Consider the following 25511-nt stretch of genomic DNA (forward strand, 5'->3'; position numbering starts at 1 on the left):
GTTGTAGGAACCCCATGGTGTAGCATTATGAGAAAGTATTCAGGGAGTAGTACAAATGAGCAGTCGCCCTGCCCCTCTTTTACTCATTTTGGATGCTTAAATTACTAAATTGTGTCTTTAATGCTATTCTGTATGATTCTATGGTCTGAGTGAGTCTCCAGTACTACATGAATGGTAAACTTAAAAACTCTACTTCTCTTAGCTTAATAATATTTTCTTTCTTGAGTTGAATTAGTTTGTGTCTAATTTTCATTTTATTGATTTTCTGCACACTTGGATTATTTATTTGCCCCCCTTGTCTTAAAGGCTAGAGGGGGTCTGTGCTTGTGACCTGGCAATTATTTTCGGTGTTTGTCACTAAACTTGCAATATAAAATTTGAAGACAGGTCTGTGACCTGTGCTTGCAACAAAAAACGTCTAAGTGGTAGTAGGCAAAGCACAGCACTGCCTATACTTTCTGAAAAGGCTAATCTTTTATGGCACAGACAGGAAAAGGTGATGATCCACTAGCAGCTCCAAGACGAAAATGGGGTTTATTAAAGAAAAACAGAGCACCCTGGGGTAAAATACTAAACAAAAAGGCCATGAGGGGTCCGAAACTAGCTGGGAGAAATAAGATTGAACTAAAGAAATCATTAAGTAACACAACTAAGGAACTAGGCTAAACAGAGAGCAGGACTAAAAAACCAAGCACACAGTTCACAACTAACACTGACCACAGACAGACGGACGGACAAACGAATGCATGTGCCACACACACACACACACACACACACACACACACACACACACACACACACACACACACACACACACACACACGCACACCGGTGGTCAGGGGCTTTAGAGTTTAACTTTAGGTCTGTGAAAGTATAGGACCGCGATGTGTATACAGACCCCAAAACATACTAACTTAGTCGTTCATGAGTCTTATTGTGAAAAACCACACAAAATAGACTTGTAAATTTTAAAGAAAACACATTAACAGCTTTTGTTAATGTTTAAATGTATAAAAACTTTAGATGTGTTTGTTAAACAGTCAAACAAAAATGTGTTATTTTAAAGTAGTATAAAATATAACCTTAACTTTGGACGCAAGATGAACAACCTACACACACACACACACACACACACACACACACACACACACACACACACACACACACACACACACACACACACACACAGCAAAACCCCAAGCATGCGCACAACCAAAGGTTGGGAAGTGTGCTTTCCTTATCTCACAAGTCATGGAAGGGTGGGAGGGGGGCCATAAAACATTTGTACATCTTACTTTGAAAAACTTTCATGTCACATTTTAAAACATTTGTTCATCTTACTTTGAAAAACTTTCATGTCAAATTTTAAAACATTTGTACATCTTACTTTGAAAAACTTTCATGTCAAATTTTAAAACATTCGTACATCTTACTTTGAAAAACTTTCATGTTACGTTTTAAAACATTTGTGTAACTAAAAACTATGGTCAAGTTATATTACCATTCTTTAAAGTTTTTAATGTGTATTTGCATTTAATGTGTAAATGCAGCTTACTGGTTGCTATTAAATGTAATTAAATAATCATGTACACCTTCTTTAAACCAGCTTACTGGTTGCTATTAAATGTAATTAAATAATCATGTACACCTTCTTTAAAATAACAAGACTATATCCTAAATTCTTACACCCTTGCCTGATTCCACAGTTCCTACCCCTCACTTATATGGCCCCCCTCCCACCCTTCCATGACTTGTGAGATAAGGAAAGCACACTTCCCAACCTTTGGTTGTGCGCATGCTTGGGGTTTTGCTGTGTGTGTGTGTGTGTGTGTGTGTCTGTCTGTGTTTGTGTCTGTGTAGGTTGTTCATCTTGCGTCCAAAGTTAAGGTTATATTTTATACTACTTTAAAATAACACATTTTTGTTTGACTGTTTAACAAACACATCTAAAGTTTTTATACATTTAAACATTAACAAAAGCTGTTAATGTGTTTTCTTTAAAATTTACAAGTCTATTTTGTGTGGTTTTTCACAATAAGACTCATGAACGACTAAGTTAGTATGTTTTGGGGTCTGTATACACATCGCGGTCCTATACTTTCACAGACCTAAAGTTAAACTCTAAAGCCCCTGACCACCAGTGTGCGTGTGTGTGTGTGTGTGTGTGTGTGTGTGTGTGTGTGTGTGTGTGTGTGTGTGTGTGTGTGTGTGTGTGGCACATGCATTCGTTTGTCCGTCCGTCTGTCTGTGGTCAGTGTTAGTTGTGAACTGTATGCTTGGTTTTTTAGTCCTGCTCTCTGTTTAGCCTAGTTCCTTAGTTGTGTTACTTAATGATTTCTTTAGTTCAATCTTATTTCTCCCAGCTAGTTTCGGACCCCTCATGGCCTTTTTGTTTAGTATTTTACCCCAGGGTGCTCTGTTTTTCTTTAATAAACCCCATTTTCGTCTTGGAGCTGCTAGTGGATCATCACCTTTTCCTGTCTGTGCCATAAAAGATTAGCCTTTTCAGAAAGTATAGGCAGTGCTGTGCTTTGCCTACTACCACTTAGACGTTTTTTGTTGCAAGCACAGGTCACAGACCTGTCTTCAAATTTTATATTGCAAGTTTAGTGACAAACACCGAAAATAATTGCCAGGTCACAAGCACAGACCCCCTCTAGCCTTTAAGACAAGGGGGGCAAATAAATAATCCAAGTGTGCAGAAAATCAATAAAATGAAAATTAGACACAAACTAATTCAACTCAAGAAAGAAAATATTATTAAGCTAAGAGAAGTAGAGTTTTTAAGTTTACCATTCATGTAGTACTGGAGACTCACTCAGACCATAGAATCATACAGAATAGCATTAAAGACACAATTTAGTAATTTAAGCATCCAAAATGAGTAAAAGAGGGGCAGGGCGACTGCTCATTTGTACTACTCCCTGAATACTTTCTCATAATGCTACACCATGGGGTTCCTACAACGGGCCTTGAAGAAACCTCTGTCCGGGACAGGTTACTTGTCATACAGGTGGACCACAGGCATCATCAATAATGAGATAAATACCTATTTCATTAAATGATTTAAAAAATAATACTTGAATATTCTAATGTAATTCAACATGTACCGGCAAGAAACCTTCATCATACAACACAATGTTTTAAGCAGCAGACATGCTTTAATCACAGGACTTGTTCACCATGTCACATTAGGCAAACAGTCTTGTCCTGACAATCTGCAACTACTGTACAAGAGACGTATCCAAGGAACGGTCATATATAACATGCCTTCAGAAATTCATGACACACTGTCTGATATTGCAATACAGTTCATAAAAATGCCTAGGGGGAAGCTAAAACAAAAGGAAGATGACACTTCACGATTCTAATACACATATCACTTAATTTCAGAGTACCGCAATTCACATAACTTCTACTATAAGAATCCCACACCGACATGCCAGTTAAAATCAGGCTCAGACGACGCTTCTAGCTGCAGAAGAAAAATACATTTGTGACCAACTTAAATTCGGCCTCAATGTCTGCCTCTTAAAACGCGACGCTTCATTCCCAATATATTTGTCTAGATACAAATAGATTTCAAAATGCTGTCGATTTGCTGAGCAATACATGATCTGTCTATACATATCCAGGCGACGGCTTTTTGTTCCGCTGATACAATCATGTTACCTTGTTAGCTTTGACATGTGGTGACATTTCAGTGACATTGTTTTAAAATACTCTACAGTAAAATAGAACAAGTGTAAGGTGATTAGAGGCTACTTGAATAAAATTAAAGAATGTCGACAAAACAGAATGAGCCTTTAAATGTTTTACGTTAAAGAAAAGCGTCTATGTTTGTATGTTAAACACCTGTTGGCATAAGCGCATGCAGTTTACGACCGTATGCTTCTCCATCACCTATCAAACACTAGGCCGACGGTGCTTAGACAACCACACATAACATGCAAACCAGAAAAATATGCACATGCTTCTTGTGGATTTCAATAGTTTTGTACGTTTATTTTTTATTTATTTAAATGTCGATTAGGTTTTCTTCTAAACCGTGTATTTACTGAATGAAAAATACAGCAAGCTTTAAGACCAGCTAAAGATGTTATTGCTAGCCAGCTCCCTCCTGGCGTTGACAGCAGCATTAAGAGCAAATGTACACGAACCTGGCTAAAGTGTCTCGGGGATAGTTAGCCGCATCTTAAAAACGTCAGAGCCCCACTGTTCGCAGCGTTACATCAGTTAGCAGCTCGCGCCACACCGCACACTCCCTCGCGCTCAGTGCCATTGACGTGTCCGACATATTACCGCCTCCATTTCCCTTACTAACCGATAGGTGGTAAAGTAAGAAAATGAAACTTCGCTCACTTTTCGCTCAGAAATCTCACTGCAAAGTGGATGACGACTGGTTCTGTTGAATTAGGACTAAGTTTCATTAAGTGTGACAGATGGTGCAGCTCAGTTACCGGTGTTAACATGGCATCCTCAGTAAGCATCTCAAATCAGGCACCCGGATGCTATAAGCATAGGCCTTGGGGGTCACCTTGTAGGGAAGTCAACATTTACTGAAAAGCCATCTTTATTAAAAAATAACTAAGCCTTTATTCTTTAAAGTCTTTAACGTGTTTTAATGCGACTGCTAAATGTAGTTTACTAGCTCCTACTGTTATAAATTAAATGCTATTAATCAGCTGCACTCGTAGTTACAGCTTTCTCTGGACCTGACCCTACACTGGGTACATGCATGGGGAGCATTGCTGACATAAGGATCTAATGCCTAGGTGTCGAGTCTCACGGTTAAAACTCCCAGTCCCCGTGTGGCTCAGGGTTCATCAGCTGTTAAAGATTGGTAGATTCTATGAGAGGTACCCCTTTAAATACGGTTTATTCCCACCACCCCACAAAATTAGTACATTTTAAAAACACAACCGTGCTACATACATATAACAAAACATATGCACAACTTTTATTTTGAATAATAAAACACCCGGTCATGGTACATTTTAAAAACTCATTTGATAAATGTACACAAGCTTGAAAAATAAAACACACGTATACATGATACATTTTAAAACACTTGTGCAACTTTGAAAATAAAAAAAACTTCATATTACATTAACAAAATCTCCTTTGATAAAATCCCTACAAACTTTTTACAACTTTGCTTTTGTAAAATAAAAGCCATGTTCATATTAGATTTCAAAACTAATTCACAAAATGAATGCATAAAACTTTGTACATTTTAAAAATACGTTTGGGCTGCAAACATATAACAAAATGTTTTTGTAAAACACCCAAACATCTTACATCTTAAAACATCTGTACATCTTACTTTGAAAAACTTTTATGTTACGTCTTAAAACAGTTGTACATCTTACTTTGAAAAACTTTCATGTCACATTTTAAAACATTTGTACATCTTACTTTGAAAAACGTTCATGTTACGTCTTAAAATATTTGTGTAACTAAAAACTATGGTCAAGTTATATTACCATTCTTTAAAGTTTTAAAGTGTATTTGCATTTAATGTGTAAATGCAGCTTACTGGTTGCTATTAAATGTAATTAAATAATCATGTACACCTTCTTTAAAATAACAAGACTATATCCTAAATTCTTACACCCTTGCCTGATTCCACAGTTCCTACCCCTCACTTATATGGCCCCCCTCCCACCCTTCCATGACTTGTGAGATAAGGAAAGCACACTTCCCAACCTTTGGTTGTGCGCTTGTGCGCATGCTTGGGGTTTTGCTGTGTGTGTGTGTGTGTATGTGTGTAGGTTGTTCATCTTGCGTCCAAAGTTAAGGTTATATTTTATACTACTTTAAAATAACACATTTTTGTTTGACTGTTTAACAAACACATCTAAAGTTTTTATACATTTAAACATTAACAAAAGCTGTTAATGTTGTTTTCTTTAAAATTTACAAGTCTATTTTGTGTGGTTTTTCACAATAAGACTCATGAACGACTAAGTTAGTATGTTTTGGGGTCTGTATACACATGGCGGTCCTATACTTTCACAGACCTAAAGTTAAACTCTATAGCCCCTGACCACCGGTGTGCGTGTGTGTGTGTGTGTGTGTGTGTGTGTTTGTGCACATGAGCATGAATATACATTTACTGAAAAAACATATTTATTAAAATAACTAAGGCTTTATTCTGTCAAAAACAATTTTTAAATAATTCTAGCAGATAAATGGGGTCGTTATAGTGAATCTGTAGTCTCCCTGCATAGTGGATGACTGCTGACACTGTTGAATTTGAACTATGTTTCATTAACTATCAAACAGTCTGCAGCTCCGTTACCGTTGTCAACTTAGCATTGTACTCCAGCAAGCATCTCAGATCAAGCTTGTAGATTATATAAGCTGGGGCCGTGGGCACCTTGTAGGATGTCTTTATTAAAATAACTAAGACCTTATTCTTTAAAGTTTTTAATGTGTATTTGCAGCATGGTGCTAAATGTAGCTTACTGGTTCCTATTAAATATAATTAAATAATCATGTACACCTTCTTTAAATATAATTAAATAATCATGTACACCTTCTTTAAAATAACAAGACTATATCCTAAATTCTTACACCCCTGCCTGATTCCACAGTTCCTACCCCACACTTATGTGGCCCCCCTCCCACCCTTCCATGACTTGTGAGATAAGAAAAGCAGACTTCTGCCTGCCTGGTCGGTCATTTCTAGCTGCTATTTAGGTTCTTCCTCAAATCCTGTTGCCTAAATGACTTATATTCCACTCATATTAATTTAAATCAAAACAATCCTTATACATTTTAATAAAAAACGTGAACTATATATGTTTGGTGTTTTTTGATTGAGCAAACTCTTTTGTGTTTTTGTGTGCGTGTCCGATACAACTGTAGTTTGTATCAACTTTTTTTTAGTTTGACCTCCGGGGTGTGTGTTTGTCCGCATGCGCGTGAATAAACATTTACTGAAAAACGTATTTATTAAAATAACTAAGACTTTATTCTGTCAAAGTTTTAAAAAATGTGTTTTGATGCATGTCACTAAATGCTGCTTAATAGTACCTAACCGGGGCTGCTCCCCCAGAGACAGTTGCTAGTCCATTTATTCTTTTAAAGACTACTGATTCCAATTTGGTGCCATATGCTTTTATCTTGTAGGCCGTAGGATAGCTCCATTTCTACCAGCTATAGGCCATGGTACGTCTGGGCTATTATGCTTAAATTCTTTATTAATTAGCGTTGGCTATGTGCTTTATAACACTGCTGATTCAGGTCTCTTGTAGATTTTCTCTTGACCGGTCAGCGCAGTCTCTCTCTTGTACATAGAAAAAACAGAGAATACCTATTATTAGAATGTTATTTTTAATTTAATTTAATTTAATTTAATTAATTAGCATTTTTATCACGCGAATAAAAGAAATAATATACTCACCGGGTAAGGCCTGGATGAACCTCTTTGGCTGGCAGGAAGGGTAAGACCTCGAAGATACTTGTGCCTCTGCCCTAGGAGGAATAGGCCCCCCCGCTCGCCGCAATATCAACCAGGTGCAGTCATATCGTTTCTCTGTTAACCCATATCTGTACTGTCATGTATGAAAAACAGGATTTACTGGGAGACAAGGTGTCCAACTTGATGTATGGCCCAAGTCGTTAGAGACGGCCTTCAAAAGTGTGGCACCATACGCTGATGTAATACAAACGCCTACGTGAGGAAGAAACACACATACATTGTCAAAACTAGCGCCAAGCGTTTTTATTGGACGACAGACCCTCCACCTCCTCCTCCTCTCATTCTTTGCTCCAACTTTATAATTTTCTCCCAGAGTCTCAGTCTCTCAGAGTTTCTCTCAGACTCGCGCAGCGGCACGGCTCTCAGCTCTCCGGCATCAGACTCGCGCCGCGGCACGGCTCTCAGCTCTCCGGCATCGCTCTCTCCGAGGATTATCCGAGCCCGCGGGGACCTTAGCGCAGTACCGCACCAGACACAGGGTTCTAAGGCCTTTGCTGATTCTCCAAAGCCCGGGACCTTACCGCGGTACCGTAACACCAGACACGCCGTACGCTCACGCTCCATCAGGTAACCCACCCCCGCTCGGCCCCGGCTGTGCCCGACAAAATAATAACTTATTAAAATAACACACACACACACTCATAAGCACTCTCCTCAATATAGCACTCTCCTCAATATAATTTAAAAATAAAATAATTAAATAAATCATTAAAAATAATTTATAATAATAATAAATAATTTAATTTAAAATAATAATTTAAAATAAATAATAAATCATTTAATACATAAATAATTTAATAAATAAATAATGAAATAAATAATAAATAAATACAACTCCCGTGACGTCACATCGTACCACCACAACCAAACCCCGCCTACACAAGCCCCGCCCACAAGTGACCTTTTGACCCGACCTGTCAATTTGATGGAAGCGGCATTGTTCCTCTCTCTGTTACATATTTAATTACTGTTAATTGCTGTCATTTTACCTACTTTTCTGTGTAATTTAAGAAAGCAGTGAAAATACTGTATAAATAATATAGTAAATCTCTTGCAACAAATGAGAAATAACTGTAATTTGTCATTATTGGCATAGCATTTTAAAACAATTTGGTATATTAATTTACAGATGTCTGTAATTTTACAGAGTTTTGTGTACAATCTTAAAAGAACTGGAAATTACTGTAAATATTTAGAGTTATTTTATTTTAAAGTACGACTTTTTTGTGTATGGTGTCAAAATATATTTAATGTTTATTCACCCCAGGGCTTGGCCTCCCACTAATTGACCATGGCCATCTGATAGAAGTAGAATAGTTCTTTTAAATGCGAAAGATCAGTATACATACATAGGAAGGTAACTGGAACTTGTGGAAGGGTGCACCTATTATTCTTCTATTTTAAGGAAAGTGTTAAAGTGCACGTTATTAAGAAGACGTATCTATCTTTAATATTATTGATCGCACGAAAAAAAAATAATTAAAATAAAATAAAACTTCCACGTAACACTTTGAATGCACTGTCACTTACGTTTAGAACTTTGAGATAACGAACTCACAAATCAGAGGTTCAGAACTCAAGGGCTTGGAGTGAAAGTTGTTTGACGCATAACACAGTAAGCTTCCACTTATGGTGAAAGGGTTCCTTTCGGACAAACATATCGGTATTAATGAAACCAAGTGTAAATACCCAGTATGATCCTCAAGATGAACCTACCACAAAGATTTAGATTCAACTCAGTTTATGTTTTTTATTGTTCTTGTTTTTAACTAGTGCGGCAAATGACTATATTACTAAGTAAAGGATAGAAAGTCAACCCGGAGAATCTACAAAAAATATCAATGTGCGAGCGTCGCCATTACGCTAAATGAGGAGAAAAGAAATTGTGCGATTGGTTTAAATTTAATGACGTCAATGGCGGGAATACTTCATTACTATTCGCTTCCTTGTTGCAGCGCGGGAGTCAGAATCGATTGGAGGGCTTTGTATGTATTGTGCCAGTTTTGGTAAGATATTGTTTTCTTTGGGTTGCATAATGCCTTTATTTGTTTAATTAATTTATTGTTTAAAGTGTAATTTCATGGTACCAAGATTGTTGTGCTGGCTTCGATTTGAAGCTGTCCTGTTTCTGTTTGTTAAATGTCCTTTTTAAGTAAGAAATACTGCTCGGGAGATAATTCCTTACTGAAGTTGTTGCTGGATTTGAAAACAAAATGTGTGAATAATGCGGGCTAGCGTGGTGTAGTTGTAAGGTTGGGGATAAATATATGTAATATAACGGTATTTAACATATCGCTAACTGCTACACTTACTATGATGTGTGTGTTTTGTCTTAAATATCGCTCGGGAGGAGAAGTCTGGCCCGTGAACCTATGACACGTTGCGTTAGCGGAACGGAAAATCTCATCATCGGGGTCATATTCTGTGCTTTGATAGACTTTTTATAGTATGCTATGTAATCTGTATTGTCCATTGTAACGTACAGCTGAGGATCATAGCGCGTTTCAAACTATGAAGGAGTCGACTAAGTGTACGTGCAGTTAGGCTGATTTTACATAAATGTCTAGAAACAAGTTTCAGAGGTTTGTTAGCAGTTTTAGGGTTTATTGATTTATTTAACAGTGCAGAAGTGCGGAACATGAACTTTGAGAAATAAAAACGTGCTTTATTTGTAGGTTTTCGCTGTGAGGTCTCTTGAAGCCTTGCTGTGATGCCTGCTGAAAGAAAGCTAATGCGTTATGGTCACTCCGAGGGTCACACGGATGTCTGCTTTGAGGACACGGGACGGTAAGTCCATGTGCTAATTAGCCATTGCATCTCTCATCATTGAAATCAGTGGCTTATAATGTTATTGTTCTTTTTTTAACGATATGTTTTTTTCCCCCCCAAAATGTATTTGAATATGTAGTCATTTACACCATTTTGGTTGTTGTCATCTCTCTAGGTACATTGTGACTTGTGGGAGTGATGGGGATGTTCGGATTTGGGAAGGTCTAGATGATGATGATCCGAAATCAATAAATGTGGGGGAAAGGGCTTATTCTTTAGCTTTAAAGGTGAGTTAATACAAAATCACTAAAGCTGAAGTTTATCCAGGCTTCAGTTGTGTCTTACTAATTTGTGTTTATTAATTACCAAACCAATGGTTTAATACATGAAAACTTAAAATGAAAATGATATGCTAATGCTTTAATTCCTGAGAATGCAAGCCATCCATCCCCAGCATTGCATACATCTTGATGTATACACTGACCATTGTAGTATGACACAATGGACAAAAATGCTGCATTTCTGTGTAGGTAATGGCCTGCTTTTAATTTAATACTGATGCAGCTAAATTAGCTTCGCTAGTTTTTTCCCTAATGTCACTGGCACACTGATAAAGCCATATTTCTTTTGTACCTGAAAGTTCATTCTTTTAAATTGTTGGCATAACATTGTGTTTAAAGTTCTGATGGACTGCTAGCTATGTTTTTATGAATGGGTGAGTTCTTGGTCATGTGGTTCTGGGGGAAAATGGCTAAAGACTCAGGAGTGTGAATTTTAACACTGCCTACCAAATCCAAATGAGTTGTTTAGAGTGAAATATGTTTTCAGAATCATGTGCTTGAATTTATATTGGATGCCTAATGTTTAGTTGACTCTTGTGTAGGATGGAAAATTGGTCACGGCCTTATCCAACAATACTGTTCAACTCCACACCTTTCCTGAGGGGGATCCAGATGGAATCTTAACACGTTTCACCACAAGTGCCAATCATGTGACCTTTAACAGCAATGGGTCCCAAATTGCAGCTGCATCTGGGTAGGTATCTCAACATGATGTGTTTATTTGAAGGTGAGTTTGGAAAATGTACATTTACAGTTTTCTTTCTTTTTTTCTTTTTTTTTTTTTAACTTTCCGTCCTCTCACATTTCTGTGTATTTGAATTTTAAATGGTAGAATGTAACACAGGTTGCATGGTGGAGCAGTGGTTAACTCTTTTTGCTTCATATCTCTGAGTCCAGGGTTTAATTATCTGCCCCATCCTGGTTTTGTGAGAAAGATTGTCCACATTGTAAACATGAGTTTAAATTTTTTTTGTAGCTAGATAATGTCTCCTCAGACCTGTATTTGGTGAGCCTGCTTCTTTTCCTGTACATATGTTTTTGTCTTCTGTCCTCCACTTTCAGTGACTTCATGATCAAAATTGTAGAGGTGTTTGACAGCAGCCGCCAGAAGACACTACGGGGCCACCAAGCTCCTGTCCTGAGTGTGGCCTTTGACCCAAAAGATGAATTTTTGGTAGGGATTATTGCCCCTACAGTTTCCCTGAAGCTTTTATTAGGAGGTGTATTTTAACCCATTCACTTCATTGTAGGCCTCTGCTAGCTGCGATGGATCAGTGGCTGTATGGAAAATAGAGGACCAGGTATTGCACTATACTGGCACAATCATTCTATTAATATGTGAAAGTGACTGAATTGTGCTTTTATGGATGGCTAATTTTTGTATTTTTAAACTTTCAGGTGCAAGTGATCCATTGGAATGTGTTACAGAAGTCAAATGATGTCAGCAATTCCAAGTCATTGTGTAGGCTAAGCTGGCAACCAAGTTCTGGAAAGGTATTAAAATTTCCTCTTTGTCCTTGATTTAAATTTAATTTCATTTTTTTCCCCCGGGGGAGAGGAGAAAAAATTATTTGTTGTTGCTTACAATATTAATTTGTGTTGTGTGTATCCTTAGTCCACAATAATCAGGATTACACAGGCAGATATCTGGGCAACTGATATTATATTTTGTAGAACATGATTTATGAATATTTTATTTACAACTGTCACTGTCTTTGATATTACATAAAGTTAAACCATTTTTACTGGGAGTTTAGTTCCACTGGTTTTGGTTCTCTTTAGCTACTAGCTGTTCCAGTTGACAGACTGGTGCAGCTGTATGAGAGGGCTTCATGGAGTCTTGTCGGCAGCCTTTCTGATGACTTCATCACACAGGTTAGACTAATTATTGTGCTCTTTAGATATGTTATAAGAAGCTTACATTAGAGTAATGGATCCACGTTGCTCAATATGGATGTTCTCGTTGTGGTGTATTGTCTCCTCCAGGCTGTGAATGTGGTGGCTTGGTCTCCTTGTGGAAAGTATCTGGCAGCAGGATCCGTGGGTGGTTTCTTAACAGTTTGGGATGTGGAAACCAAACAATGTATTGAGAGGTATTGTACCACTTATTATTTTTCCGTTCCTTGCCTGATGAAGGGGATATGCATTTTTGTTGTACCTCAAGGCTTGCTGCACTCCTTAGAAGGAGCAGTATTTTCAATTTGAACTTTATCTCCCCAGGGAAAAACATGAAAAAGGCTACACAGTGTGTGGCATCTGCTGGCATCCCTCTGGAGGCCAGATAGCCTACACTGACAATGAAGGTTGTCTTGGTCTTTTGGACAACGTGACCGATTCCTCTTTATTTGCTTCAAAAAAAGACAAGGTCAGCCAAATTTTTCATAATTCTTTATAATTGCCTTATGTATTTAATGTTAGTTTTTGCTATATCTGAAACATACTTATTACAATTTTAACTGATCAACCATAACATTAAAACCCCTAACTTGTGAACTGAATATCAATAACTATCTTGTTTCAAAGACATCTGTCAATGGTTCCGTTATACATTAGGCAATTGAACAATCAGTTGTTGAATTTGATGTGTTGGAAGCAGGAAAATTGGCCAGGTGTACGGATCTGAGTGACTTTGACAAAGGCCAAATTGTGATGGCCAGACTTTGTCAGAGCATTCTCAAAATGGCAGTGCTTGTGATGTGTTCCCAGTATGTAGTTGTCAGTACCTACCAAAAGTGGTTTAAGGCAGGCCAGCTGGTGAACCAGCAATGGGGTCATGGGTGCCCAAGTCTCATTGATGCACATAGGGAGTGACGGCTTGCCTGTCTTGTCTGATCCCACAGGAGAGCTATAGCACAAATTGCAGAAAAAGTTAATGCTGGCTATCATACAAAGGTGTCAGAACACACAATGCATTGTAGCTTGCTGTATATGGGGCTGTATAGCTGCAGGCCATTCAGAGTACCCATGTTGACCCCTCATGCACTATGGGAAGAAGGCAAGTTAGCGGAGGCAGTGTGATGCTCCAGGCAGAGATGTGCTGGGAAACCATGGCTCCTGGCATTCATGTGGATATTACTTTCTTATGTACCACCTACCTAAATGTTGTAGCAAACCAAATACACCCCTTCATGCTACACTGTAATAATTGTTCAGAAATGGTTTTAGATGAAAAAGAGTTCAAGGTGTTGCCTCCAAATCCCCCAGATCAGTCAAGCATCTGTGGGAAGTGCTGTACAAACAAGTCCAATTCACCCCACCATGCAACATACAAGATTAAAAGTACCCGCTGCTAACGTCTTCATGCCACACACTACAGGACACCTTCAGGTGTCTTGTGGAGCCTGTGCCTAAATGGGTCACAGCTGTTTTTGTGAAATGAGGGGTACCCACACAATTATTTGGCAGGTAGTTTTAATGTTATGGCTAATTGATACATATAAAAATACTGGAATGTTAAACCATTGGCAATACTTGACAATTGATGATAATTTGCTGCTTCAAGAGTTTATTCAGTGTAGCTGTAGGTTTGAGGGTTCATTGCTTGTCGGTTGTTGACACTGCTCATTTGCAGGTGGTAGCAGCAAGAAGAGAGTCAAAGTATGAAGACTTGTTTGAGGAGGATGATGATGGTCATTTTATAGATGACTTGAGTGTTAAATCTACCAATGGCACTGATGATGACGATGATATCATGCCATCCATTGCCAGACGTCAAAAAAGTGGGACCTTTGACAATGATGACACTCCTATAGGTACTGGACTGGTCAACATCTAAGTTTCTTGTCCAAAGTTCCAGTTTAAGGAAACCAAAGGATTGCTTGTTCAATTATATCTATTTGTATAGATATATACCAATTATTATATCTATTTGTATAGATATATACCAATTATTATATCTATTTGTGTATAAGTGGTATAGAGGTTTATGCATGTCTTTAGTACAAACACTAGACAGACATTCAAATCTAATATATGTTGCTATTGAGAATTCAGTCTTATTAACAAAATGCTTTATCTATTTTGGATGGTAGTGTTCTGAATATGAATTTTAAATTTGCTAGCTGGACATGCACAAGGTCCATAATTTATGTATTTGTTACTGTTGAATGAACTGGCTTTGAATGCAAGCTGTGTCAGCTTAGAATGTTTAAAGAGCCAAGAAATAAAAACATCACCATTTGTTTGTGTGTTCTGAGTCTTTCTGGGGTTAGTAATAATTTGTTTTCAATTTATACAAATGTGTGAAGGGGTAAGCATTTCCAGCTAAAACACTTTTTTTTGGCTCATAAAGCAGTTTGATTTTGTGGCAGTTCTGCCTTAGACATGATGTTTAAGACCCGATTTGTTGGAGTAATTTATTAAGATTATCGCTACTGAACTGTTGATCCGCATGTTTGTTTACTGAAGCTTGCGATCAAATTTTGAATGATTTTAATAAGTATTTTTGGGGGGTCATTTTATGTTGTATAGATGCAGCTTCAATTAAGGATAAGGACATGGTTGGCCTACCACCTGCAGTCCCCGCTGTGCCTCAACAAATCTATGAGGGCCCCATGCCAACCCGGCCACAGAAGCCGTTTCAGCCAGGCTCCACACCTACTCACCTCATACATCGTTTTATGGTAAGAACATTTTGATCATCTGAGATCTTAGAAATGCATGTCAACAACATGTTCAGTTCTCATGGAAATCCAATCACTTTCAGGTTTGGAACTCTGTTGGGATTGTACGTGGCTACAATGATGAGCAGGACAATGCCATTGATGTGGAGTTTCACGACACCTCCATCCACCATGCCATGCACTTAACCAATTCTCTTGGTCACTTGTTTGCTGACCTTTCACGAGAGGCGGTGCTGCTAGGTTGTGAGGCAACAGATGAACTTGCCAGGTAGAAACAGTTTAAGCTTTTTTTCTATTAATATTGCTCTGAATTGCATTTTTATCATTATGAAGAATAACACTTTGCTAACTGATTGAGAACATATTTAATTATGAATATGAACAATTTATAGTTATTAAAGATATCACTATAAATCTGAAATGCATTACTGCTTAGAGACATGTATTTTATGTAGCCAGGATGTCTTGTTGCAAGGGCTGGATATTGGAAGAGATGCACTGATTTATTTCCAATTCACATGATAAAAAAAAAAAATTAATCATGTCACCCCATGTAAACAGTCATAGTTGGCTAAAACAGACAAACTTGGATCTCGCCACATGTGAGATATAACGATGATTCCTCGTCTTTCCCCCTCCATCAAATTCCCCGTGAGTCACTATCTAAATTCCCAAAAACATAGTTGCTAGCTAGTTCACAACTTGCAGAGCTGGAACCATGCAACTGAATGAGTCCAGATAAATAAGCCGCTAAAGGGAGCTTTTGTGAAAAGCATCCTGGTTTGATTATAGCCGTGGTTCTGCGATTTTGTGCAACTCATAAATCAGGAATGCGTGGACGAGAGCAGTTAGTGAACTGGTGCAAATTGATAAACTCATTGAAGGAAAAGCCAAACAATTAAGGCGCTTGCCATGAGTAGCCTAGTAGATAAAGATATGGACTTTCTGAAGAAGTTATACAAATGCAAGATGTTTTCAAAATCAGTCACTAAATTTATTCTGTTGACCTATGTTCCCTATTTAAATTCTGTTGTACAGGCTAAAATTGTGTAATATCCATCCATCCATTTTCCAAACCGCTTATCCTACTGGGTCGCGGGGGGTCCGGAGCCTATCCCGGAAGCAACGGGTACGAGGCTGGGAACAACCCAGGATGGGGGGCCAGCCCATCGCAGGGCACACTCACACACCATTCACTCTCACATGCATTCCTATGGGCAATTTAGCAAGTCCAATTAGCCTCAGCATGTTTTTTGACTGTGGGGGGGAAACCAGAGTACCCAGAGGAAACCCCACAACGACATGGGGAGAACATGCAAACTCCACACACATGCGACCCAGGCGGCGATAGAACCCAGGTCCCAGAGGTGTAAGGCAACAGTGCTAACCACTGCACCACCATGCCGCCCCTTGTGTAATATTATAAATATTTAAATCGGTTTGAAATTCGTTTAAAAACGGGCTCAACTCAATGTCGTGAGGGTTTTAAAAATATTGTCAGTATTAAAAAAGGTATTAAAAGGTGTTAGCTGGTGCGCGGGGCTGTGAGGTTCCGACTAGATGTGTGCCAAGGTGAGCCCGACCACGGCATGGGCTCTGGAATCAGTCTCCTTAAGGGGGGTTGGACCCTCTTCCACTCTGAATTTGCTCACGGGGAGAGGCGCCGAGCAGGGGTGGGCATACTTATTGCCCCCTGGCTGGGTGCCTGAATGTTGGGGTTTACCATGGTGGATGAGAGGGTAGCCTCCCTTCGCCATCAGGCGGAGGCTTGGGTCCTGACTGTTGTTTGCACTTATGCACCAAACGGCAGTTCAGAATACCCACCCTTTTTTGGAGTCCTTGGAAGGGGTGTTCGAGAGGACTTCTGGGGACTGTTGTTCTGTTGGGAGACTTCAATGCTCAGGTGGGCAATGATAGTGAGACCTGGAGGGCCCCCCCTGATCTGAACCCGAGTGGTATCTTGTTATTGGACTTCTGTGATTGTCCATAATGAACTCCACATATGGGCACCCTTATACTTGAGTGCACTTGGCACCAGGACACCCTAGGCTGCAGTTCGATGATTGACTTTGTGGCTGTGTCATTGGACTTGCGGCCCCATGTATTGGACACTCGGGTGAGGAGAGGGGCAGAGCTGTGAACTGATCACCACCTGGTAGTGGGTTGGCTCCCTTGGTGGGGGAGGAAGCCTCCCGTACAACCGATGTCAAATCTTGGTCCGTGTTGTTAGCAGTAAGTCGGATTCGTTTCCGGTGAGGGTTGCCAGGGCTGCCCTTTGTCACCAATTCTGTTCATAACTTTTATGGACGGAATTTCTAGGTGCAGCCAGGGTGCTGAGGGTGTCTGGTTTGGTGACCTCAGGATTAGGTCTCTGCTTTTTGCAGACGATGTGGTTCTGTTGGCCTCATCAGACCGTGACCTTTGGCTCTCACTGGAGCAGTTCGCAGCCGAATGTGAAGCGGCTGGGATGAAAATCAGCACCTCCAAATCCAAGACCATGGTCCTCAGCCGGAAAAGGGTGGAATGCTTTCTCCGGGTCTGGGAGGAGGTCCTTCCCCAAGTGGAGGAGTTTAAGTATCTTGGGGGGGAAGGATGGAGCGGGAGATCGACAGGCGGATCGGTGTGGCATTGCCAGTGATGCAGGTGCTACTTTGGTCTGTCATGGTGAAGGAGCTGAGCCAAAAGGCAAAGCTCTCGATTTGCCAGTCGATCTACGTTCCTACCCTCACTTATGGTCATGAGCTATGGGTAGTTACCGAAAGAACGAGATCGCGAGTACTAGCGGCCGAAATGAGGTTCCTCCACAGGGTGGCTGGGCTCTCCCTTAGAGAGAGGGTGAGGAGCTCGGTCTTTTGGGAGAGACTCAGAGTAGAACCGCTGCTCCCCTGCATTGAGAGGAGTTGGATGAGGTGGCTCGGGCATCTGCTTAGGATGCCTCCCTGGTGAGGTGTTTTGGGCTTGTCCCACCAGGCATAGAGGGCCCGGGGAAGACCCAGGATACGCTGGAGGGACTGTATCTCTCGGCTGACCTGGGGATGCCATGGGATTCCCCTGGAGGAGCTGGATGAAGTGGCCAGGGAAAGGGAAATCTGGGTTACCCTACGGGTCAGTCCATGCCAAATCAACCAGGGGCTCCTTGGGCATCATTCCAGATTTTGATGAAAATATGGCCCTTTACATTCCATACATCTATGAACTAATGCTGGCTGATGCTGTCAAAATCATTTTTACACCTAATCAAGGTATTAGGTAGGCAACTACAACTGAGTTAGGTACCAAACATGGGGCCTTTGAAGTGCTTCCCCTGAGCTTAATTTTAATGCAGATTAAAGAGAGCAGGGGAAAGTAGACCAGGAGAGCAATTTTCAGCTCTCTAGCATGCTTAGAAATGAAGGTATAGTCTCCTGAAAACCCTTACAAATTATATGCATGAATTTGGGAGTGACACCCAAATTTGAAAGGGCCATAGTTTTCGACTGCATCAGAATTTTTCAATAAAACTTGGGGAATTTTCAGTGTTCTCTAAGGATCAAAATACCAAGTTTTCATCAAAATTAGGAATGATGCCCATGGAACTTTTCTGGACATTGGTTGATTTGGCATGGACCGACCCCTACCGAGACTGCAACCCGACCTCGGATAAGCATAAGATAATGGATGGATGGAAGTATTCAAAAACTCATACCACAGCTCAAATGAACAAAACCATATAGCAATGTGACAATGTGCAAAACAGTATAATATCACAAATATGTTAAAGGGCAAACATAAAGCAGGACAGAACTGACTGCAACAAGTATCTGCCTCTATTCTTGGTGTCTTAACAATGTGAAAATTCTGAGGTAGAAAAGTATCTAAACCAAACAAAAAACATCTATTCAAAAAAATGCCAAATTATATCCAAATACTCAACTTAAAATATAACAAGTTTTGGATCTTTCAGATATTCAAAATGTTAGGACATGTAGTACCTCAAATTAAAAAAGAAAACAAACTGTATAGTTTAACAGTGCAAGTATGTTAAAGTACAAAGAACACAATACCAAGTCTGTAATGCTGGCAATCAATATCTACCTTTATTTTGTATCTCTAAAAAATCTTGATTAAAACTGTATTTAGAATCATTTTGAGCATATGTTTGCTTTGACACACTACAGTTCTTTTGCTAAGACTTAACTAGTTGGTTTACAGTCTCAGTCTTGGTTGATGCTCTTTTGCAGGTAACAATGTTCCCTCCTGTACTAAAAATCCTTTCTGAAGTCGATTTGGTGGCAGGAATACAAAGATACCATTTAGCTAGGAGGCTCACTTTAGGAAAGGCAGTTACGTGGACTTTCCATCATCCCAGGGGACTGGTTTCACTGTCCACACAAGGCGTTTGGACATAGTTCTCAAGTTCAGCTACAGTTGACGGTTGGTCTGTGACTCCAGCTGCTGTTGCAACAGAATGGGCTTTCTTGAAAAAAAAAACTACCCAGGGTCGTTTTCTGTTTTCCCTGGCGCTGATGCCAATACTCCTTCAGCTCCTGGTGTAGCAACAGAGCTGTCAAGTCCAGTAGACGAAATGCTCTGGCATTCTTGCATTATTTTAATCGCAGCTCTGGCTTTAAGGGCGTCAATTTATTTTTTCAGGTTTCACATTCGAGGTTTTGAACTGAGGATCAACAAGGGATGATATATCCAGAAGGTCATCAGTAACAGCATCACTAAATTTGTCATTCATGTAACCCATGACTGTAGTTTTAATGTTCTGAGTCGTCATCCTCCAGCTTCAGGACCTCCTCACTAAACAGGTGGCGCACAGGTTACACATATGATGCACTGACATATGACTCCCCTGACAGTGCTTCTGTGAAACCATCCAGTGGATTTAGAGCCTTGTGGACAGCCATGTTTTTTTTTTTTTTTTTTTTTGTTTTTTTTTTGTTTTTTGTTAGTACTCTTGGAATGGCCTTACCATGCTCCTGAACTCTCCCCACCATTTTTTGACAAGACCCCCATGTTATTGGTAATTCTGTAGTTTTACTTTTTGCTTGGGCAGATTAAACTCCTCTTGAGTGGCTCTCAGATCTCTCTGCTTTTTCCAAGAAAAACAAAAGGCACTGATCAACTTTTTACACAGACCCATGGCTTTTTTTACTCCTGCTGTCCCTTCCATCTATGTCTGTGGGTTAAACAAGTAGATTATTATTTATTTATTTTATATATATATATATATATATATATATATATATATATATATATATATATATAATTTTAAAAATATAAAAATAAAATTACAAAGTTCTGGAAAAGCTGTCTCTTTCTTTCATTTAATTGTACTTCCTAAAAATAAGCATGATGGTTTTGGCAGTTTGTTTAAACATTGCCGGCTGCGGAGTAGCCTACAGTCTGCAAGATATTTTCCGATGCCCGTTTAAGATGCCAAACTTTATAGTAAGGAGAAAATAATTCCCCAGCATTGAGTGCCACATCAGTCTCAAAGGCCTTTAATGTTACAAAACAGACAAGATCTGCAAAAGTGTGAATGGAAGGGGCTTCTTGTTGCCTGGTGTATCCAATAATAACAATAGGCCATAATAATAGGCTAGTAGTAGTATATTTTAAAAATTTCAAAAGATCGGAATAGAACGTATTTATGTTTGGAAGTCAGCGGTGTGTCATGAAGTGTCTCATTCGCTAATAGTGGCTAAAAAAGTTGGGAAAACGGTGGAGAAAACCCATTGCTTAAATAGATAAAGAAGCCAATACTCCGAAGCTGAAGATTCAGGACACTAGCTTTGGTGTTGCAAGTTCTGCAAGAGCATATGCTACGTTAAATATCAGCAGTTTGGGAGTCCATGTTCTTGCTGTTAACAGAGGAGTGGCAATGGGAAGCTGCTCTAAATTTCCCGTATTTTGGGTCGGGATCTTGGGATTTTTCATTTTGATTTAAAACCAGTTTAGGCTATTTGTAAATGTAGGCTATATAAATAGTCCGTAAAGCCATATTTTACAGGACATAGACCCTTCGATTTGCATCATTCGTGCACGTCAATTTTGCTTTTGGTTTTGTCAGCATGGTTGCGCTTCTGTTAAAGGAAGGCAAATGTGTTGACATCGACAAAACGGTAAAGAATAACAATAAGAATTACTGCAAAGAAGCAGAAAAAGTAGAACTTTCACTTTACTTTCCTTGTTTCATTTAAACAGATTTTCTTTTTTTCTATTCTAGTATGCCTCTTGAAAGCATGGTTCTAGTTCAACTTCACTTGCACATTTTTCTTATCCACTCTTGTGTATTACTAATGCATCGTTTAAATAAATTTGCACTGAGAACTTGATGTTTCATCATTTGTAGCCAGTTATTGGCAATGGTAAAGTCTTGCCTTAGTTTGAATTATTGTTACAATGATGTAAATATAATTCAACTAGGGGGGGCAACATGGTGGTGCAGTGGTTAGCACTGTTACACTTCTGGGACCCAGGTTTGAGTCTCCGCCTGGGTCACATGTGTGCGGAGTTTCAATGTTCTCCCCATATCGTCGTGGGGTTTCCTCCAGGTACTCCGGTTTCCCCCCACAGTCCAAAGACATGCTGAGGCTAATAGGGGATAGGCTCCGGACCCTCCGCGACCCAGTAGGATAAGCAGTTAGGAAAATGGATGGATGTATGGAATTCAACTAGGGGCTTGGGGGATAATGGACAACATAGCGTTGACAATTTGATGCATGCACAATGTGGTATGGGCCCACGACACGGAGCATTTGGTTTTAAAAATAAATAATTCAGTCTGATTTTCTTTTTTGTTTTAATCTATGTATGTGTGTAACAAAACTAATTTTAATTTAGAAATTGCTAAGTGCAGTTGAGTCCAGTTTTGACGTTGCCTTAAATGTTCAGTCCATTGTCTGTAGTAAGAAGGGACCACCAATTTTGTATAAGTCCCCACAATGACAGAACATCTTCGATTGCCATAACGATAGTTTCTGCCGTATGTTCTTCCGGGAAATACGCAGTTTGCAGACATTTGCTCTGTAAATTCCATTCTATGTCTATGAAATCAATAGTAAGACTTGTGTATGGCTCCGACTCCCGACTTGACCACAAGTCTGCCATATTGGTGAAGTGTCTTGCGTCTTTTAATGCACCTTCTAACTTCACCCGACATTCATCATAGAGCTCTGGAAGTGCACTCTGACAAATATTTTCAGCCAGGCATTTCAAACCTCGGGGCGATTACTTTAAAAAGTTTCCTAAAGCCTTCATCTTTCGCCAGGAAGTAACTGCGCTCGCAATGTCCTGATGCCTTTTTGATTTTTTTACTATATGGAGTAATGGTGGCAAATGTCAAAGCAATTGACTGTTCTTTAAGAATAGCTTCAGTACTGGAGGACTTGCAAGCCACTTCACCCGCGGGTTCTTTTTTGCAATCAGTATGCTCGATTAGATGGTATTTTTGAAAGTGGTGAAACAGATTTGTTGTATTACCAGACTTTGTTGGGATCTTTCGGTGGCACATGTTGCAAACTGGCTTTATCCGTTTTCTGTTTGAAGATAACCAAACTACTTCCATACTTTTGATGACTGACTTGTGCCCTTTTTTTCGGTATTATCTCCACCTGTGCATTTGCTGATTGGCTGTTGTCGTGGCGTTCAGCAAACCTAACGTGCTGCTCGATTGGTGATAGGGCGTCAACTTGTCTGTCTCAGAGCAACTTGTTTGATCGTTTTATAGTTTGTGTATCATCATGATCGTCCTCATTTTTTATCGCCCAGCACTACTTTTTAAAAATTATAAGTAAATTATTGCGGATGAATAATACGTGGCATGCCCTGCAAACAGCATCCACACTGAATCATGTGACCCCAGTATTGCTGTAAACATGACATCCAGGTTGCTAGCGACCCAAGGCATGTACACAAGGGTTAAATAAAAATAAACGAAAAAAACAACAAATTTACTTAACATCTGTGTCTGAACACTCTTTAGTGAAATACAGCCACATTTCAGACTGCAACTACTAGCTACTGTTAGGCTGCATGGTTCCAACTATGTAAGTTACTAACAATGTTGTTAGCAACTGTGCTTTTGGCAAACGTATCCCAGAGCAAGTGTAATCCTCATTGGCGAAAAGATTGATCCATAAATTTTGCAGATTGATATTGAATCAGACTAATTTTTTAAAACGATCTATGGAGAAAAAAGGAAAAAGTATGTATGTATGTATATTTATTTATTGATTGATTGCCCACCCCTGTTGGTTTGCAGAAGTATCTCAACTTGTATCCAGTGTAACTGGAGGTTTCTGTTTCGTCTCATATGCATGTTATCTCTTTGAATTTGTCTTTATTTCCAAATAGTAAGCTCCAGTGCTTACATTTTTCATCCTGGGACACGAACAAGGAGTGGATAGTGGACCTACCCAAAGATGAAGATGTTCAAGCTGTCTGTCTGGGGCAGGGTTGGGCAGCGGCAGCTACTAGTGCCCTACTTATCCGAATCTTCTCCATCGGTGGAGTGCAGAAGGAGATCTTCAGCCTCCCAGGCCCCATAGTGTGCATGGCAGGCCATGGAGAGCAGCTGTTTATAGTTTTTCACAGAGGTACTTACATCCAGTAACCCAACTTCTATTGGCCGTTAGCAATTGTAGCGATCAAAGGTAGTGGTTGTTTTTTTCCTGTGTAATCTTTTGGATAACTGTTGTGTCACTTTGTATTCTTTCTGATGACAGGTACTGGATTTGATGGGGATCAGGCCCTTGGGGTTCAGTTGTTTCAGCTGGTCCAGAAGCGGATGCAGGTTATCTGTGGGGAGCCTCTTCCCATGTCTTGCAAGTCATATCTGTCCTGGATGGGGTTTACTGCTGAAGGTGAGAACTTTTTATACACTAGTTCCCTACTCCTCTCTGCTTGTTTCATATATTTTAATCCAGACATGATTTGTTGTGAAATCCTTCCAGCTGTTTCCCTCTATACTGTGTCTTATTTGGTATTTGCAGGTACCCCGTGCTATGTTGATTCTGAGGGTGTCTTGCGAATGCTGAACCGTTGCCTTGGTAACACGTGGACCCCAGTGTGTAACACCCAAGAGAACTGCAAGGGAAAGTCAGACCACTACTGGGTGGTGGGTGTTCATGAGATTCCTCAGCAGCTCAGGTGAGGCACCATGAAATCTTTGTCAGGTGATGTTTTAATTGTATTGACACTAGAAATTTCTACTAAAGTATAGATGCTTTCATGGTCAGAGACCTAAAAACCAAAGAATTTTGGCGATGCTGGTTATAAGATCAGTAATAAATGGGGAAGATGGTGGCACAGGAGGTAGTGCTCTCGTTCGGCAACTGGAGGGTTGCAGGTTCGAGCCCTGGTTCCTCCTGACCCCATCAAAGTGTCCTGGAGCAAGACACTGAACCCCAAATTGCTCCCGGTGAGCAGGTTGGCACCTTGCATGGCAGCCTCCGCCACCGGTGTGTGGATGGATGAATGTGAGGCATGAAATGTAAAGCGCTTTGAGTACTTGTAGGAGTAGAAAAGCGCTATATAAATGCAGTCCATTTACCATTTAATAAATGACATGGGGAGCACAACCTTTGTCCCTTAATTGTATTTTAGTATGCATCATTGCTATAAAAAACAGGAAGTTATCTGTAGAGATGTACTTATGTCACAAAATTAGTCTGAGTCAAGTCTCCATCATGGTTCCAGTTAGACATTACTATATATTAAACATTTAGCCGCTTGTTTATTTTCCTATTAGTAACTGATGGGACTCAATGGGAATCACCACCTAAACAGTTCAAAAACTGCATGTCTCGTAGTTCCTTATGCTTATGTACATTTTCAAAGTAACTATTTCAAATGCCTTTCAAGCAATACAAATTTTGTGAGAACCTAAGCACTTTAATGTAGATTTTACTTTCTCAAAATAATATTATGATGAAGAAATCCCTTGCAGGAGATTTTTGCATAAATTCCTGAGTTGGGTTGTATGTGTGTGCCTAAATTGCTGTGCTGAAAGCATGCCACTGTCCTTCCTCTGGAGCCGGACCAAACCATGCCAGACTCTGCCCTCAGCTACGTTACATTGATGTTATTGGCTAATGATTGAGTATAACCCAGACTTTGTCGTGTTTAAGTAAATGCCTGTTTACAGTAAATTACACACTGTTCTAAAGCAAACACTCCAGTTAATGGATGAAATTTATTTCTCAGCTCGTGTATGTGCAGTTAAATGAATGTTTGTTTATGCAAGTAACACCACAAAATCCATGTTAAAAAGTTAAAATAATGTGTGCAGTCATGCTGCTC

The 25511-nt window shown here is 39.6% G+C and overlaps 1 protein-coding gene across 2 annotated transcripts in view; it reads left to right on the plus strand.

Moving 5' to 3' along the window:
• The first annotated feature begins 9410 nt into the window (after positions 1-9410).
• Positions 9411-25511, plus strand: part of wdhd1 (WD repeat and HMG-box DNA binding protein 1) — a 43707-nt gene continuing 27606 nt past the window's right edge. The window contains exons 1-16 of one of the 2 annotated variants that reach the window (XM_048974929.1): positions 9411-9495; positions 10165-10276; positions 10434-10545; positions 11142-11293; positions 11662-11773; positions 11850-11900; positions 11998-12093; positions 12382-12474; positions 12586-12692; positions 12820-12964; positions 14171-14351; positions 15070-15221; positions 15305-15489; positions 23565-23806; positions 23936-24073; positions 24203-24359. In XM_048974929.1, coding sequence (XP_048830886.1) covers positions 10200-10276; positions 10434-10545; positions 11142-11293; positions 11662-11773; positions 11850-11900; positions 11998-12093; positions 12382-12474; positions 12586-12692; positions 12820-12964; positions 14171-14351; positions 15070-15221; positions 15305-15489; positions 23565-23806; positions 23936-24073; positions 24203-24359 — 2000 coding nt within the window. In that variant the 5' untranslated portion in view covers positions 9411-9495; positions 10165-10199. The remainder of the gene's footprint in view (positions 9496-10164; positions 10277-10433; positions 10546-11141; positions 11294-11661; positions 11774-11849; positions 11901-11997; positions 12094-12381; positions 12475-12585; positions 12693-12819; positions 12965-14170; positions 14352-15069; positions 15222-15304; positions 15490-23564; positions 23807-23935; positions 24074-24202; positions 24360-25511) is intronic. The other variant, XM_048974930.1, reaches the window with a different exon arrangement.

This window comes from Brienomyrus brachyistius, chromosome 14, assembly GCF_023856365.1.
Source record: "Brienomyrus brachyistius isolate T26 chromosome 14, BBRACH_0.4, whole genome shotgun sequence".
NCBI lineage: Eukaryota > Metazoa > Chordata > Actinopteri > Osteoglossiformes > Mormyridae > Brienomyrus > Brienomyrus brachyistius.